The following is a 16,217-nucleotide window of genomic DNA, read 5'->3' on the forward strand; positions in this document are numbered from 1 at the left end:
AGCTGACTTCCTGCCCTTTGGGCAGGGGGCTGGACTCGATGATCTCCCGAGGTCCCTTCCAGCCCTGATGTCTATGAAATCTATGAAGTCGTGGTGTGGTGTGGATCCAGGTGGTGGGGGCTGGGAGCTGGGGTGGAGAGCGAGGCAGAGATGCAGGCAGGGGGATGCCACCACTCTTGTAGTGCTGGCTCCATATATCATACCCCACTTATCAAAAGTCCTAGATCTACATATGCTTCAACACTTTCTCTGTGTAGACCACCTGCTGACCTCAACCTGAATAAGCTGCCTCTGACATCTCTCTGAATGAGGAGCCTAGTACTGTGGTGCTGCAGTGCTGAGGTGTAAGCATTTACTGAATGTCTTTAAATTGCCTCTCAAGTCTTCACCAAAACCAAGATGTTTTTGCAATATATTTTGACTGAGGATAGACTGCCTTTTTGGCTGAAATTTCATTCAGCTGAAAATGTTCTACTATTTTTCTGTTTTGCCCACCCTGATTTTTCCATATTGCTCAATGGGAAGAGTCCCTAGCTAGGTCCCAGCAAGATGGGAATGGGTCCAGTACAGAAAAAGCTTCAGATCACAGTTTCTGATTAGGATTTAGTAGGCTGTAAGTTCTTTGGGGCAGGGACTGCATTACTCTGTATGTGTGGGCAATTCTGAGCATATTGTACCTGTTACCATAATTCACATAATACCTAATAATCATGGTCTGTGAATCACGTGTAGCAGCTATTCAGGAAAATGTACATACTGTGCAGAGCATACACACAAGAGATTGTGTTTGAGCTCAAGTTACATTTTAATTTCTTTGTAGACTTTGATCAATGTTAAATCTTAGCTTTTATCCATCATGTCTGAAAGCTATTATCTTATTTATTAGGAGTGATTTAGTGGGTTAATAAAACTGATATGGCAGCTGGCCTCATGATAACAAGTTATTGCAAGTCCCTGAACAGCTTAATCCTATCATTTCCTTATCAGCCATCATTTGTGTCAGTGTATGCTAAAATCAGGGCTACTACTTGCAGAGAAACATATGTTACAGCACACCTATGAAATTAAAAAAGGAGAGCAGCTTAGTAGTTTCTTTTTAAAGGTTCTGTTGGGAAAACTGAGATTAAGCTCTTCACCATTTCAGACTGTTTTTTATTTATAATAATACATACTATAAACCTAGACAATTCTATGTTATGAGATGAAGGCTGTGATAAAGGTGTGGTGTCAATGACAGCATGTAGTGGTGAATCTGTAAGTCATCTAGGTAGATGATTATATTTTTGCTCTGTCTTCTATATAATATATGCTACATATAATGTGAAAAGGCTTCTGAGTTTGAAAAATGGCTGACAGTAATTTTGTATCTTGCGTGTAAAGCTGGGCTGATTCCTTACTGCTATAAAGCTTATCCTGGAGAAGGAGATTAAATAGAGAACTTATTCCTTTGGAACAAATCTAACATTTACTTAAAATAGATCTTCTCTAGCTAATAAAAATGTCACTGCATAAAGTCTGATATCTTGTGACCTTCCTGGATTAGGGGCAGGTACTGTGCCTCCCTTTGGAAACCTGGGAATCTCCACTTTCCAGTGATATACAGCTGCCATTCCAGGCCTTAAGAGGTCACAAGATCTTAAATCTGTCGCTGAGGAGTGCCTTTTTTGGGCCACTGGCCAGGATAATTTTGAGGAGTGGGAATTTCACATTTGTGGGAGCAGAAGGCACATGTTTGTAGAGTTTAAAGTTCTAGTAAGAGTGTGAAATTGCTGAGAGATATGGCATGTTAAACTAAGACCCGGGCAATTGATTTAGTGATAGCACAATGCAAATGAACAGGTCACAGATGGATATATTATAACATATGTAATATTTTTAAATGGTAATAATAGTTGTCTATGGATTTTATTTCAGTGTACACCTGTTGACTTTTAAAGTTTATCAATTAATATTTTTCAGAACTTATTCTCACATATTTCGGCCACTTGTAACTCATATCTCATCTGAAATAGTTCCAGTTTGATGAAAGAGAAATGTCTGTGGTTCAGACTGAAAAAAATCCATATGGATTTTAAAAAATATAAACCGTTCAGCTTTAGTGATTTGATCCAGACCTAGGTCTTTAATACTGGGTATGTGGAACACAATGAGAAAAAAAAATATCACTTCTTTCCATGAGCGAGATCATATGCTACAGAAAACTACATGGCATTTCATGATAGGTCCTTTTGGATCCTACACCCAAAGGCGTTGCTGTTATTTTACTTTTCAGCTCTGTCTTATAAAGCAAAAAAATGAAAGACTGATCCAAGCAGGTAGCCATACTTGTAGGCTATGTTAACAGATCTTTAAAAATGGCTTATGTCATATCAGGCAGAAAGCAGGGTAGATTTGCACCTTATCGATTAACTCAGTGATTAACTCATAAACTTTTGGACTCCCAAGCTCACTTCATCAGATGCGGTCTTATCATAATCATGTCATACCACCATTCCTCAGGCTAGTATATACATGGCAAAGAAACACATGCTGTACTGGGTTAGAACCTAAATTATTTTGCACAACATGACTATTTGGCATAGGCATGCTGTTCTTTTGCATGTTAGGAGTTTCTGTAGCACCTTAGAGAGCAAGACTTTCACATATAACTTCATCTGTTTCAATGCTTTTGTGCTTGAATTGGTGGCATCAGGTTCAACAGTGAGTTTTGCAGTAGTATTTTTTGTGTCCAGTCCTTTTGTTGCATGAAGAAATGATAGCTGGAGTCTAATACACTGATTTGAAAGGTCACTTCTTTTCTTGGAAGGATTCTATTCTATGATGCTATAACATTAGGATCTGTAATAATAAGATGCTGGATCAAAACCATGCCTCTCTCCTTCCTCAGTATTATGCTTCACGTTACTTTTTATTTCAAACTTCAGAAGTGACTTTACTATGAAAACTTAAAGGTATCTTGTCACTAAGCTGGCGGTATTTGAGTAAATGAAATTCCATAATATTGGTATGATAGTAATCAATCATATGAATGCATGTGAAGGAGATGTTTCCATAAGCTTAAGCTTGATTTAGGCCTCTGTAAGATACAAGAGGACAGGCAATATAAGATATGGATTTATAGAGTATGGACTCCAGGCCTGTTTCAGTGAGACTCCAGACTGTATCAGGATCAGTGATACTAGAGAATGAGAAAGAAGCAGTTGAGTTATTTCTACCTGATCTATGAATGTGAAGACATAGTACCTACTTTTCATGCTCATCCAGAATCAAGGCCATTTAATCAAGAGATTTTCATAGATGTCATAGATTTCATAGACAGTAGGGCTGGAAGGGACCTCGGAAAATCGAATCCAGCCCCCTGCCCAAAGGGCAGGAAGTCAGCTGGGGTCATGGGATCCCAGCAAGATAAGCATCCACTTTTCTCTTGAAGGTGTTCAATGTAGGTGCTTGAATCACCTCCGGTGACAGACTGTTCCAGACCTTGGGGGCTTGGACAGCAAAGACATTCTTCCTTATGTCCAGCCTGAAACGGTCTCGCAGTAGTTTATGACCATTCAACCTCGTCATCCCTTGGGGCACTCTGGTGAACAAATGTTCCCCCAGATCCTGGAGGTCTCCCCTGATAAACTTATAGGTGGCCATCAGATCACCCCTGAGCCTACACTTTTCCAGGCTAAAGACCCCCATGGCTCTCAGCCTTTCGTCGTAAGGTCTGCTTTCCTGACCTCTGATCATGCGCGTGGCTCTTCTCTGGACTCTCTCAAGCTTCTCCACATCCTTTTTGAATTGAGATGTGTTATACCAGCCTTCTTGCCAATGTAGGATTATTTGCAAGTATTTCAGCCACTCAGCTTTTAAATGTGCTAAATGATTGGACTAACCACACTTAGATTTATTCCTTCCTTACACCATCTTTTCTGCCCTTCAGGAATCTTGCAACTGACCACCCAACAGTACCCCTTAGGCTTTTCTCCTACCCCATTTCCCTTTCCTCTAGGTAGTTCCTTCCCTACTGGGCATTTTAAAAATTCAGTGATGAAGTGTTTAATAGAGAAAGGTTGTAAAACAAATGGTAACTTCTGGAGGAAAGGTGCTGTATAAATGTAAGGTGTTATCCTTTATAGATGAGGAAATTATGTTGATGTAAGTGACACTAATGGGTCATTTTGAAATCCATTACTACTTTTATTGTTTACACCTGAAATTTACAAGTAGCAATTTCAGAGCAAATTCTCTTATTTAAGCTGAAGTAACTCCATTGAGTTCAAAGGAGTCATACTGATATAATTTAGGCATCCTCTACACACAAAGTTGTGTCAGTTTAACTAAAGAGGCAATTTTAACTCAAAGCAGTTTAATCAGTTAAATGTTGTATTTTTGGGACCTGTACACCAATATTAAACAAGGACTGATTTAATGAAAGAGTTTCTGAGCACATATAGTTAGGTCAGGGCACAAAGTCTGGACAAAGCATTAAAGGAGAACCCAGCCATTGTGGCAATTCAGAGATGGCACTGCTACATATGGGAGAGAAGGTTAGCCAGGGCTGGGTTGGGAGTGGTGGTAGGGGTAAGGGGGTGGGGTGAGGGGTGCAAGCGCTATTGTTGTTTCAAGATGGTCTCTGAGATAAAGTGGTCATAAACTACTTAGGACTTTGTAGGAATTCAGATAGGACTGTGATGAGCATGATATAAAGGCCTAATGATGGATCAGCCCAACACCTTAACTGTGACCTGGAAGCAAACTGAAAGCCTGTGAAAGCTATGCAGCAGCGGTGAAATAAGTTCCTGGAAAGAGAAGTTTTCAGCTATGTCCTTGTAAAAGAAAAAAAGTAGTTTAGAGTCAAGAAAGTGTGCAGCTTTGCTCTAGGGATAGAAATTTTACATAAACTGGTATGAGTGATCAGAAACTAGTTAAAATCTGTAGCACAACAGAATTTCAGTGCACATAAACTGCTTTCAAAATGACTGAAACAAGTTTAAGATAAATCTGGATGGATACAGTGTCAGACTTGGACAGATACAGTGTCAACTGATTTAGGTTAAATCATTTTATTGAACTGTCCCAGATCCCCTCCAGATTCAAGTTACCCCACAGTCCCTCAGCATCCCAGGATGCTTTGCACGTCCCCCATAGTCCCCCCCCAGTGGGGGGCTAGACTTGGTGCAAGCTGTCTGTTCCTGCCCAGTGGGGAAGTGTGCTATACTGCCCCCTGGCTTCTGGCCTGGGCCACTGAAGGCATGTGGCTACATTTCCAGAATCAAAAGTGAATGTCTGTCCACTTGCCTATTTGTTCAATCTAAACAGCTTAGACTAACCTGCGAAGACTGAATTGATTTAGCCTCTGGCTTTTTGACTGTCTGTACTTAGCCTTGGTGTTTGAGCCAAGTCTTGGCCCTATTCAACATAGCAAAATCCTTTCTGCTGTCAATGAAACAGGATTTGGCTCTAAGACAACAACAAAAAGCCCAACTTTAATTAAAAGGTAGTGTAAAGAAAGATTTCTCCTATTTGTCTATTTGCCTATATATTTCAGGCATCATTTGATAGTTTTATTTGCTGAGTTCCCCAATACTTTGTCTCCCTTCTCAACAAGTCACAAATCTTACTGTTGCCAAATGAAAACACGCTCAATTTTGGCATCAATTTATTTCCCTTTCGACTTTTATGGGTGTCCTCCAAAAGCATAAGTAGTCCTTTTATTTTTTTCAGGTATCATTATTATGGAATTGGCATTAAGGAAAGCAGTGCCTATTACCACTCTGTGTATTCTGGAAAAGGCTTGACAAGGTACAGTAACATATCTTTTGAGATTAAGTCTCTGTCATTGTATTCTGCAATGTGTTTAGTGTTTATCTAAGCATCATCTCCTTTATCCATCTACATTCACAGAGCACCTATCACTGTTGTGTCTAGATACTAGTAGTTCTGTATACTGATGGATTTAGTACTCCTGACTTTGGAAAATATTTTACTCTCCAAATTCCAGGATTAATTTTTTTGATGTAATGAGCAGTCCCCAGCTGGTATAAATCAGTGTGGCTCCATTTAAATCAGAGTGGCTTTACACTAACTGGGAATCTGGCCCTTTAATCTTAAAGCAACAAACTTCAATAAAACAAGCATATTAGAAGGTCCGCCTTCTCATTTCCCTACCCAGTACAGATGAACACTGTGAAGTGCTGGGGGAATGGTGTGAAGCCGGCACCTGTGGGCAAGAGAGAGGGCTCACTGTAGATTAATATTTACTGGTTCTTTTACTGGAAAATACCAGTTTAAACCTAAACCAGGAAGCTCTAATTATATTTATTTAAGGGACAGCTAGCAAAATCAATACATTACGATAGCTGCATGTTGGTTTACCAAAGATTAATAGTTCATAAAACAAATGTCTCTGTTCACATATGGCTTGAATGATGACTTTCATTGTCAATGACAGTATACAGATACGATTGGGATTCTGAGAAAGGAAAAGAATACGTGAGTTTATATATAGAAAATTCGGCAACTGGCAGCTTTTAGTTATGACCATGTTAGTGGGGTACAAGAAACAGGGCAAGCAAAAAAAGTTGAGGTTAGTATGGTCATTGTATTGAGAAAAGAGAGCTTGCTGTTGGCAATACTCTGTATATAAAAATCTGAATCTGCAATTTCGTTATCCAGCATTTATCAAAGGCTGAGGATGTGTTGGTGGCGCACAGGTCAATGAGCTTCTTTTACAATACAGAACTATTGCAAACACATCACTTATTTAATTGACTGAAAGACAAGGAGCTTAACAAAGGGAGGCATCTCACTAGTGGTTCTATCTCAGTCAGTGCCACGTACCATTTGGTGCAGGTCAGCGTCCTGGCCAATTTCTATGAGGTTAAGTGGAATTATTACAAAAGTATCCAGGGTCAGCTTTTTAAAGGAACTTAAATACATAAAGATGCAGATTGACATTTATTGCCACTTACTAGGCTCCTGGATACCAGTAATTTCAATAAGAACTGGGCTACTACACACTTCAAAGAATTCCTGCCTGCATCTATAGGCACTGACAGCTTACATGGCAAAGGGCATAGTGGTACCTAACTTCTGTACATCTTGCAATCCAGTGTAAATTACAATTACAAGGTAGGCACACAGGTTACCCAAACAACATGTCAAGAGAGTTAGGATGTACAGAAGCCAGCAGATTTTGTAGGTAACTACCTAAGTTAGCCAGTAGAAAATGCTGAGAAAAAGGATGGAGGCTAAGTTTCTTTTTTGTATTCTCAGCTGTCAACCATCTCCTGGGGGTTGCACTCAACTGGGAGTGTTTGCAGGGAGGGAGGGGGAAACCTGTTTTCAAATCCCTACTGTTCCTGATCTGGAGAAGAAACTCAAATGCTAGTTTTCCACAACTAAGGAAGAGTGGTCTGAGCAGCTGGGTGGCAGTAGGACTAGGGTAGTTGGATGTGTGCCTCTGTTCCCCTTGGCCCCAGAAGAAACTTAAGTCACCTTGGAGACTACACTCTCAGAACATTAACTACCAGTAGCAATAGGCAGCAGCTGAGCAGGAGCTCTGAAGATCTCCATTGGACTTGAGCCACAACTATTCAGTACCCTGACCATACCTGGCAGTGGTACCCTCAAGCAAGCTACACAGTTCTGGGTAGGCTGCTTCCTAAACCAGAAAGAATGGCACTTGTTGCAGAATAGTTCTGCTTTTGGAGGATGTCTACCTATAGCAGCACAGCATGCTTGAGGCCATGTCAGTATGTAGCCAGAGATGCCTAGCTGCCAACTTAAACGTCAAAAGTTCCGTTGTAAATTTATCCCTTAGGCCTTTAATAATAAGTCTCCCATCCTTCAGAGAAGAAAGTGTAGCCCGTTCCTACTAATTACACAGGCAGCAGTATGGGAAGAGCTTTTGAATAGGGCTCTAGAGGAGCTCTGTCAGCAAAGGCTGCCTGGTTTGTCTGGAATCAGGCTGTCCCCATGCCGCTCCATCCAAAATACATACCTTGTAGTTAGTGAGTTTATTTGTACCCTCCCTTTATTCTTGGTGCTTGAATGTCAGGAGTCAACACCTTCTAATTATGCCTCTGAGCCATTCTCTTCTCCTGGGTCTGATCTGTGTGGGCAGAATGCCTTTGGCCACCTCTGCTGTGCTGTTAAAGCTTCCTAAACCAGAATCCCTATCAATAGGGCACAAATCAGAAACATAAAACCACAATATTGTCCATAACAACTTTAAGGGTTCATATTGCTAGTGTAATCTTATCACTTGGCAGCTAAAATAAGGGAGAAATGCCAATAATTAAACAGGTCATAACAACATTGTTTTCATCATTGAATTGATCCTTATAAAACCAGGCACCTTGGGATTCTTTAGGTTACCATTTCTAATTAAAATTTTATGTTTTCTATTTACTGCACCTATGGCTGGCTTCAAAAACCAGAAAGGTCAATGGGAATCTTTTCACTGACTTTTATGAGCATTGGACATGGTCATTAGTATAATACAATAATAACTGAACTGTTAAGTACTCCTTGTAGTTATTAATGAAATGCCTCCATTAGAAGTACATCCTAAACACAATGAAACTGTTCTGTATGTACAGAGAGCAGGCCATTTCTGGCAATCATTAATCTATGGATTTTTTTTCATTCACCTCAAAAGGGAAATATTGAATACTCCTTCCCCTTCCCCTAGCTTCCTCCCTCCCTCCCACCCTTCCCCCCAGTCTAAATCTACTTCGACCATTATAAAATATTCTAGATTCCAGCTAAATACATCATTAACCTGCTTCTGTGCTGCCCTATTGGATTCTGTGAGGTTACTCAGGTTTGCAAATGAGACAGAATCTTGGCCTTGTACATTCCTGCTTATTCACTGTCCTAAATCCTTCACTTCTAAAAAAGTCTGCCCTGGCTTAGGTGTTATTTGCATGTGTTTGGGAACTTACAGAAGTAATAATATCTTTTTAAAACCTAATTCTTTAGACATATTTATTTTGGAGGCTCCTGATCATTATTGTTCTAGATGATGCATTACATTTTTTAAAATAACTGTTATGTTGTTTTTTAACGAAGCAATAACATTCATTTGTTTTCAAAGGTTTTCTGGAAGCAAATTGAAAAATGAGGTAAGCACTGTTCCCTGATTCCTTTTACCTCTGAACTGTTTATTCACAGTAATGCTATTGGGTAGAGTTTTTCAATACCAGTTTCCTTGAAAATTGTAACAGCCCTATATTATCTACTACTTTTACTGAGGCTAAGTGCGTATTACATTATTACAGGAATAGAGGATATATAGAAGTGGAAGGGAACTCCTAGGTCATCAAGTCTAGTTTTCTGTTACTGTAGGCACCCACATCATATAATCCCCTTCATAAGGCTATTCCATCTTAAAAATTTACAACAATGGCCACAACACCCTACTATTGGAAAGCTATTCCAGAATGTCACTAACTTTTTAGAAACCTTCTTCTTCTTCTAACTTCCAGCATAAGTGTATACATGGACAGTTTAGTTCACTTGTTCTTATGTTTGAATTGTCTGATAGTTTAAATAGCTCTATCCCTCTGTTGTGTTTTTATAGAGACCAGTTATATCCCCTCTTAGTCTTTGTTTTTAAGGTTGAACAAGACAGTTTTTTATAGTATTTTCATAAGATAGGGTTTCCATTTCCCTAATCATCCTTGTAGCTCTTCTCTGCACCTATTCCATTTTGGATACATCATTCTTGAATGAATGAGAATGAGAACTGTACTTAGTATTCCAGATGAGGTTTACCAGTACTTGTTCAATGGCATAATTTTTTCCCTCTGCTTTTGGAAATACTTAGTCTGAGACATTCTAAGATCATATTTGCTTTTTCTGTAACTCTGACATCTCATAGTTATATTTTGATTGACAGGTACCAGGTCATCTTCTTTTGCCTTATCCGGCTGATGAGTTCCCAGACTATAGCAGAAATTCTCATTATTAGTCACTACATGCCTGACCTTGAATTTTGTATTGTTAAATTTAAACCCATTTCTTTTAGTCAGTTCTTAAAGGTCACTAGGTTCTTCTTGAATGATATTCCAATCTACCACCATACAAGTGTTGCCTCTCACCTTTGTGTCACCAACAACTTTCATTATCAGGCTTCTGCTTCTTGAGCCACAGTTACTAATAAAAGTAAAAATTAATATTTGTCCAAAGCCTGATTCTTGAGACTCTTTATTAGCAGTAAACAGCCTTCAGCTCAACAGTTCCCCTTTCATTACAGCCCACTGTCATCTCTTCTTACCTACCTAATAATTCTTGCACTAATCCCCATCTTCTACAATTTAACTAATACGTTCTCTGTGATACCATATCTTTACTAAAGTCCACACAAATGAGGTCTACTGCCTTTTCTTTGTCTAGTAATCATTTATCTTATTGAAGAAAGATATTAGAGTGGTCAGTCCTTGATAAATGCATGTTGCATTTTAGCCCATTTGCCCTTTACTTCCATGTCTTTATTTTTTCCTTCAAAATTTCTTCTAAAGCCCTTGCTTTAATTGCATACAGTTGAAGGCAGACTAATGAGCCTGTAGTTACCCAGCTCATCTCTTTTCCCTTTTCTTAACTGTAATATAGGTATATTGTACAGGTAGTACAGTTACTATTTTCCAGTTACAGCTTGCAATACCCAGCTTGATAGTTTTACTAAAAATTCTAGCTTTATAGACTTACAATTTCATGTGCCAATTCTTTCAGAATTCTGGGAGGGGGATTATCTGGTCACTCTGACCCAAATACATTAAGCTTTTTGAAATTTCTTTCCACCCTGGATACAGTCATTTCCACGGTCCTCAGTCCTATTAGACATCCTACCTTTGCCAGTATGTTCAGCATCTTTGGCTTGATTGACAGCTAAACCCAATGAGTATGCCCAGTACTGGTAAGAAGAGACTTCCCAACGTAAGAGCGGTATAGTCTGACACTCTGTTGTATGGGACTGTGCAGGCTGGTTTAGAAGGAAGAATTAAGCAGGGTCTTATCCAATTGGTGTAAGTGAAAAATGGGCAACATACTTTCCATTAAAGTAAATGGATAATATGCTTGAATCCCTGTTCACTACCTTGAAAATTGTTCAATTAGTTATTCCAGAAATGATTTACCTTGACTCCTTGAGGAGGAACTCCTATTAGCAACTCAAACATCAACAGATTTTAAAGAATTTGTCAATGAAATTTCAGTGAATAGAGACGCTCTTTATTGCTGGTATGTTTTATCACATTTCTAGTATTTTTCTGTATGTGAAGATATTAGCAAATTCTTTTATCTAAATCAGTTAGTGTGCCATTAGAGACTGCATGGTTAATTAGGCAGGTAATATTGCTGTAATTATCTTAATGTTAAATAGCCATTAGAAACAGATGGTATTAAAATGAAAGGGCAGGTGGCAGTGGGTTAAGATATCAAATCTAGCACTGAGCCACAGTCATATAAGCCCATTAGCAGAGTAAAATGTTGCAAATATTCTACTCTTTAAAAGAAAGCCTTTTAAATGAACTAATTTCTTTTAATAAAAGCTTTTAATACATTTAATAGACAATTGCGTAATGAAGTCAGATAGATTGCTTCTGTTATCAATTAAAAAACCTCCTGATGCTAAAAGGCAATTGTAGATCTGCAGAAATACTGACTCAAACCTGTATCTAACCATCTATTATTTAGGTCAATATGGTATTTAAATTTCTTTCATTTCTCTCTTTACCTGTGGTTGAACACATTGATGCAGGCAGGGTGCAGTTTAAGTAACATACATTTTTCATTCCTAGCTCTCTATTTTGTTTTGTTTTTAAATGGCACTGAACTGTTCATTAAAATCTGATTATGAGAGAGCTCATATCCACAGCCTCAAAAATGGATCAGAAATATCAGGTTTAACATTTCAATTTTTTAAAGGGGAACATGAATGATAAACAATGATCAGCTACAGTTCTTGTTTTCTAAACTACTTAATTTAAAACTGACCTCCAACTGGTGAGATCTTATCAGGAGACACAACAAAACATCTTTTTTTTTAATTCCTTGTACCACACCAGCTCAACTTACTAATATACTAAGGTGAGATTCACCCCACACAGTGTTCATCTACACGTGCGCTTTAATGCACAGTAGCCTATTTTACTATGCATTAAAGTGGAACGCAAAACAATGTGCTGTTACACTTATGCTCAGTAAAATAGGCTACTGTACATTAAGCATCACCTAAAAAATGTGTGCTTGCGCTACTGCACATTAGGGCAGCCTAATGTACATTAATTTAGTACCTCACATTGGAGGTATTAAATTTAATGCACATTAAGAAAAGCGTGTTCATGCACGAGTAGATGTGCCCACAGAGGGCTAGAACAAGTCCAACTACCACTTAAGCTCTCAAACTAGAATGTACTTGCCTAGTGGACAGTAGTATAACTAGGAGTGAGCAAATAAAACAACAGCCCCAGGCACCAATTCAGAGGGGGCACAAGAATGATGACTATTGGCTCATCTGCTGCTGCCTAGGGCACAGAAATTGTTTGTAACACCTTTGATAAATCCTGCCTCATTCAGAATTAGTAGGCTTATTAGGGTGAAAGTCTTCTCAGTTCAAAAGGTCTGTACAAGGCTCTGTGCACTGCTATGCCTGTCTAACAGGATTAGGTGAGATTGAAATGGAATGCTGAGCCTTGGCCAGTCTGCCCAGAGGCAATATATGGGAGCCAACATGATTCATCAAGGAAGGATGACATGTATTATGTTAATTTATTTTGACAGGTGTAGTTTCATCTTAATTATAGTAGTTCATACTGCATTACTAAGTTTGATGCAGTGTAAATAGTAAAAGTAAGAAAGCCTTAATAATGTTATACATGGTGCTACTGTTCAAATTTTGCTGGAAGTAGGCTGATGCAGCCAGAATCTCATGAGAATTATAAAATGAGCAAACTAAAGAAGCGTGGATTTGTCATGTCGTATTGTATAGTCAGTAAAGTAGGGCTGTTATTGTTTCTTGATATGCACCTACTGTCTCTTCACACTGGAATGGCTAATATGAAAGTTCAGGGTTACAATTTTAATATACTTTTCTCTATATACATATAGCCTGCACTTGTGCTGAGATTTTTAGTCCTCACAAATTCAGCAGGCTTAAAGGTAGGCTACTACTTAAGTGGAAAGCAATGGGGAATGTTTAGGAACCACAAAAGCTGGTGGAGGGAGCATTTTTTTCTCTGATTGGGTGGATCTATGTAAGATGTTTACTGCACAGTTAACCAATTAACTGCCCAGTAAATATCTCAGCATCTACACGTACCTCCCTATTAGGGCACATGAAACTAATAAACTCTGCAGCAGGATAGGGCTTGTAAATACAAGTCCTACCCTGCTGCAGGGTTTTTTCATGCACAGCAGCACATGTGTAGATGCTGCCATGGCTGGCTGAGGCACAGGGTGCCTCAGCTCAGGACTAGCCAGTGGGGCCTCACCCCAGGTAGCTGTTCCACAGCATGCGGAGATGATGGAGTAGTCAGCCTGGGCTGGCTGCTTCCGCATCTCCATGTGCCACTCCACAGCTGGCTGGGGTGTAGTGTGCCTTGGTATGGGGGCTGCCTTCCAGCTAGCCCTGCACTGAGACTCCCTGTGTCCCACCCAACACCCCGTCCCTCCCTGCAGCACATGGAGCCCAGTCGGAGCAGCCCTGGGCTGGCAGGCTGACCCCCTGAGCCACCTATCAGCCTGGACTGTTCCAACTGGCCTTCATGTGATGCACACAAATAAACTCCAGAGCAATTTGCTCCACAGTTTTTTGTTTCCGGGTGCACATTCAAAAGGTGTGTTTGAGACCAAAATACTCTGGAGCAAGAAGCTCCACAATTTATTGGTCTTCATTAATTGGATGTGTAGACATGCCTAGTCAGTCCTAACTAGTGCCACAACCAGCTTAGTTTGAGGCACTGAAGTATTCCTGAGAATACTATCCTTATGGGTTATCTGTAGGCACCTAGCACTGTTTGGAAGAGGGAAATGACCATAGTGTTCTGACCAAATTCCAGCATGAATAATGATAATTTGCCTACCTATATTGCCTTGGCATTTTAATTGAACAAATTATTTCTCACCTCTTACTCTAATGTTCAGTCCTGGAGGATTTACTTAGGGAGATCTCCTACTGTCTAGGAACTTCAGTTCTAAGCTTAGGAGTTACTTCATAGTATTGCTGCAGACCAATAATATCTGTAGCTACCTCCTCCTGGATAACTCAATCTTCAGCAGGGATCAAACCAATAAACCTGTTTTTTTTGGACTAATCTAGGACTCTGTCAGCTATATAAAAGTAGCAGAGCTCTCAGAGCTAATTTGCTTTATGGAAGGAAATGAATGGGAATCACCTGTGTACAAGTCAGACTATTCTGGGGACCTTTATAAATACATGCAAACCTATTTCCATCATAAGCCTCTTGGGTGTATCTGGACACTTACTGAAGTGAATGTGTTATTGGATTAAAAGTTTCTAAAAAGTCTTTTCTAGAAACCATGGGTCTAAAACAGCACTGTGAAAAATCATCAGAGTTATGTTTAGGATAAATTTGACCCAATATCATTGCCTGCTCTTACAGAGCTCTGTGCCTGTAAATCTTGAGTCAGTTCTTTGAAGCCAGCAGAAGTTCATGAAGTCAGTGGAGTTAAGTCCAGGTTTGTACCATTTTGTAAACAGAATTTGGGGGACTAAAGATGAACACATGTTTAAGTCCTTACTATTCTAGGACCAAGGTTCAATAAGAATCAATATTATGAATGGATTACTTCCAAACTTAAATGTTTTGGAATTTCTGAGAGTCTTGCTAGATAAAACATTAGTTTAGTATTAATAATTGTTTTAGTAGTGGGGCACATATCTAATTTTTTCCTTGTATTTTCTTTATACTCTAGGGTGGCTTCACTCGAAAGTATTCTCTTAGTTCCAAAACTGGAACTCTCCTTCCAGAATTCCCCAGTGCTCAACACTTTGTGCTTCAAGGGTGCATTTCTAAAGACAAGGTAAAATGTGAGATGCCTCTTTCTTGATTTACAAACCAAAACTTGTCAGCGAACTTTCCTTCCATATCTTAGCCTTTGAGACATCATAGTATTGACATGAAAGAGTCACAAATGTCCATAATCAAACAGAGGTGACTGATTTATAGAAGGGGCAAACCTTTACTAATGCCGATTAACTGGCTCTCCAGTGGAAAGGTGGTTGAATTATTTACCTATTAACTCATCTAGTATTTTACAAACTGATGGTATGTAGGAAGGGGAGGGCAAAACAAACAAATAGTTAAGAGCTGTATTCATTCCAAATGCCTTTGTATTTTAAAGTAAATTTTCTACTGATTAGATTGGAGCAAGAAATAGTTGGGTGAATTTTATCTTTTCTTCCCTCCCCCCATCTTCATCAATGGTCGATGAACAGATCTCAAACTTTTGATCATATGGATTACTTGAAGTTATTCACTAATTTCCTTAGCAAATACTTCTTAGCCAGGATTCTATTTGTATTTCATTGTTTTAATTTTGTATACAATTGTAGTATAGACAATTTGTTCAGTTCTATATGCATCCTAGTAGGAAACAAGAACAATGCCTTAGAATTTATGTAACTGACTAGCACAAAAGAAATGGTAAATTATATATTTCACCAGTCAGTACTGTGTTACTCTGATCCCCATTTGCTCTGTGAACTGTTCAATTAGCAGTTTTGCTGATGTAAACCACTAGTCATCATCATGTGTATGTATCTTCGATCTGGTATCCCATGATCACCTCTTGGCAAAACTGACCAGCTGTGGCCTTGGGTCTGCCACGATCTGCTGGCTGGGAAATTGGCTCTGTGGTCAGACCCAGAGGGTGTTAATAGATGGAAGTCAATCATCATGGTGTCCAGTGACCAGCGGGGTCCTCCAAGGCTCTGTCCTTCGACCCATATTGTTCAACATCTTCATTAATGATGTGAACATTGGAATCAGAAGCGGACTGGCCAAGTTCGCCAATGACACCAAACTCTGGGGCAAAGCATCCACACCAGAAGACAGGCAGGTGATCCAGGCTGACCTGGACAGACTCAGCAAATGGGTAGACGAGAACTTGATGGTGTTTAGCACTGAAAAATGTAAGGTTCTCCACCTTGGGAGGAAAAACCTGCAACATCCTTATAGGCTCAGCTGTGCTACACTAGCTAG

The 16,217-nt window shown here is 39.4% G+C and overlaps 1 protein-coding gene across 1 annotated transcript in view; it reads left to right on the forward strand.

Moving 5' to 3' along the window:
• RFX6 (regulatory factor X6) overlaps positions 1-16,217 on the forward strand; it is an 82,386-nt gene that overhangs the window by 32,064 nt on the left and 34,105 nt on the right. The window contains exons 6-8 of the mRNA XM_019538190.1: positions 5,713-5,790; positions 9,089-9,116; positions 14,929-15,036. Of these exons, the coding sequence (XP_019393735.1) occupies positions 5,713-5,790; positions 9,089-9,116; positions 14,929-15,036 (214 nt within the window). The remainder of the gene's footprint in view (positions 1-5,712; positions 5,791-9,088; positions 9,117-14,928; positions 15,037-16,217) is intronic.

The sequence above is a fragment of the Crocodylus porosus genome, unplaced genomic scaffold, assembly GCF_001723895.1.
Source record: "Crocodylus porosus isolate Cpor-Errol unplaced genomic scaffold, CroPor_comp1, whole genome shotgun sequence".
Classification (NCBI taxonomy): domain Eukaryota; kingdom Metazoa; phylum Chordata; order Crocodylia; family Crocodylidae; genus Crocodylus; species Crocodylus porosus.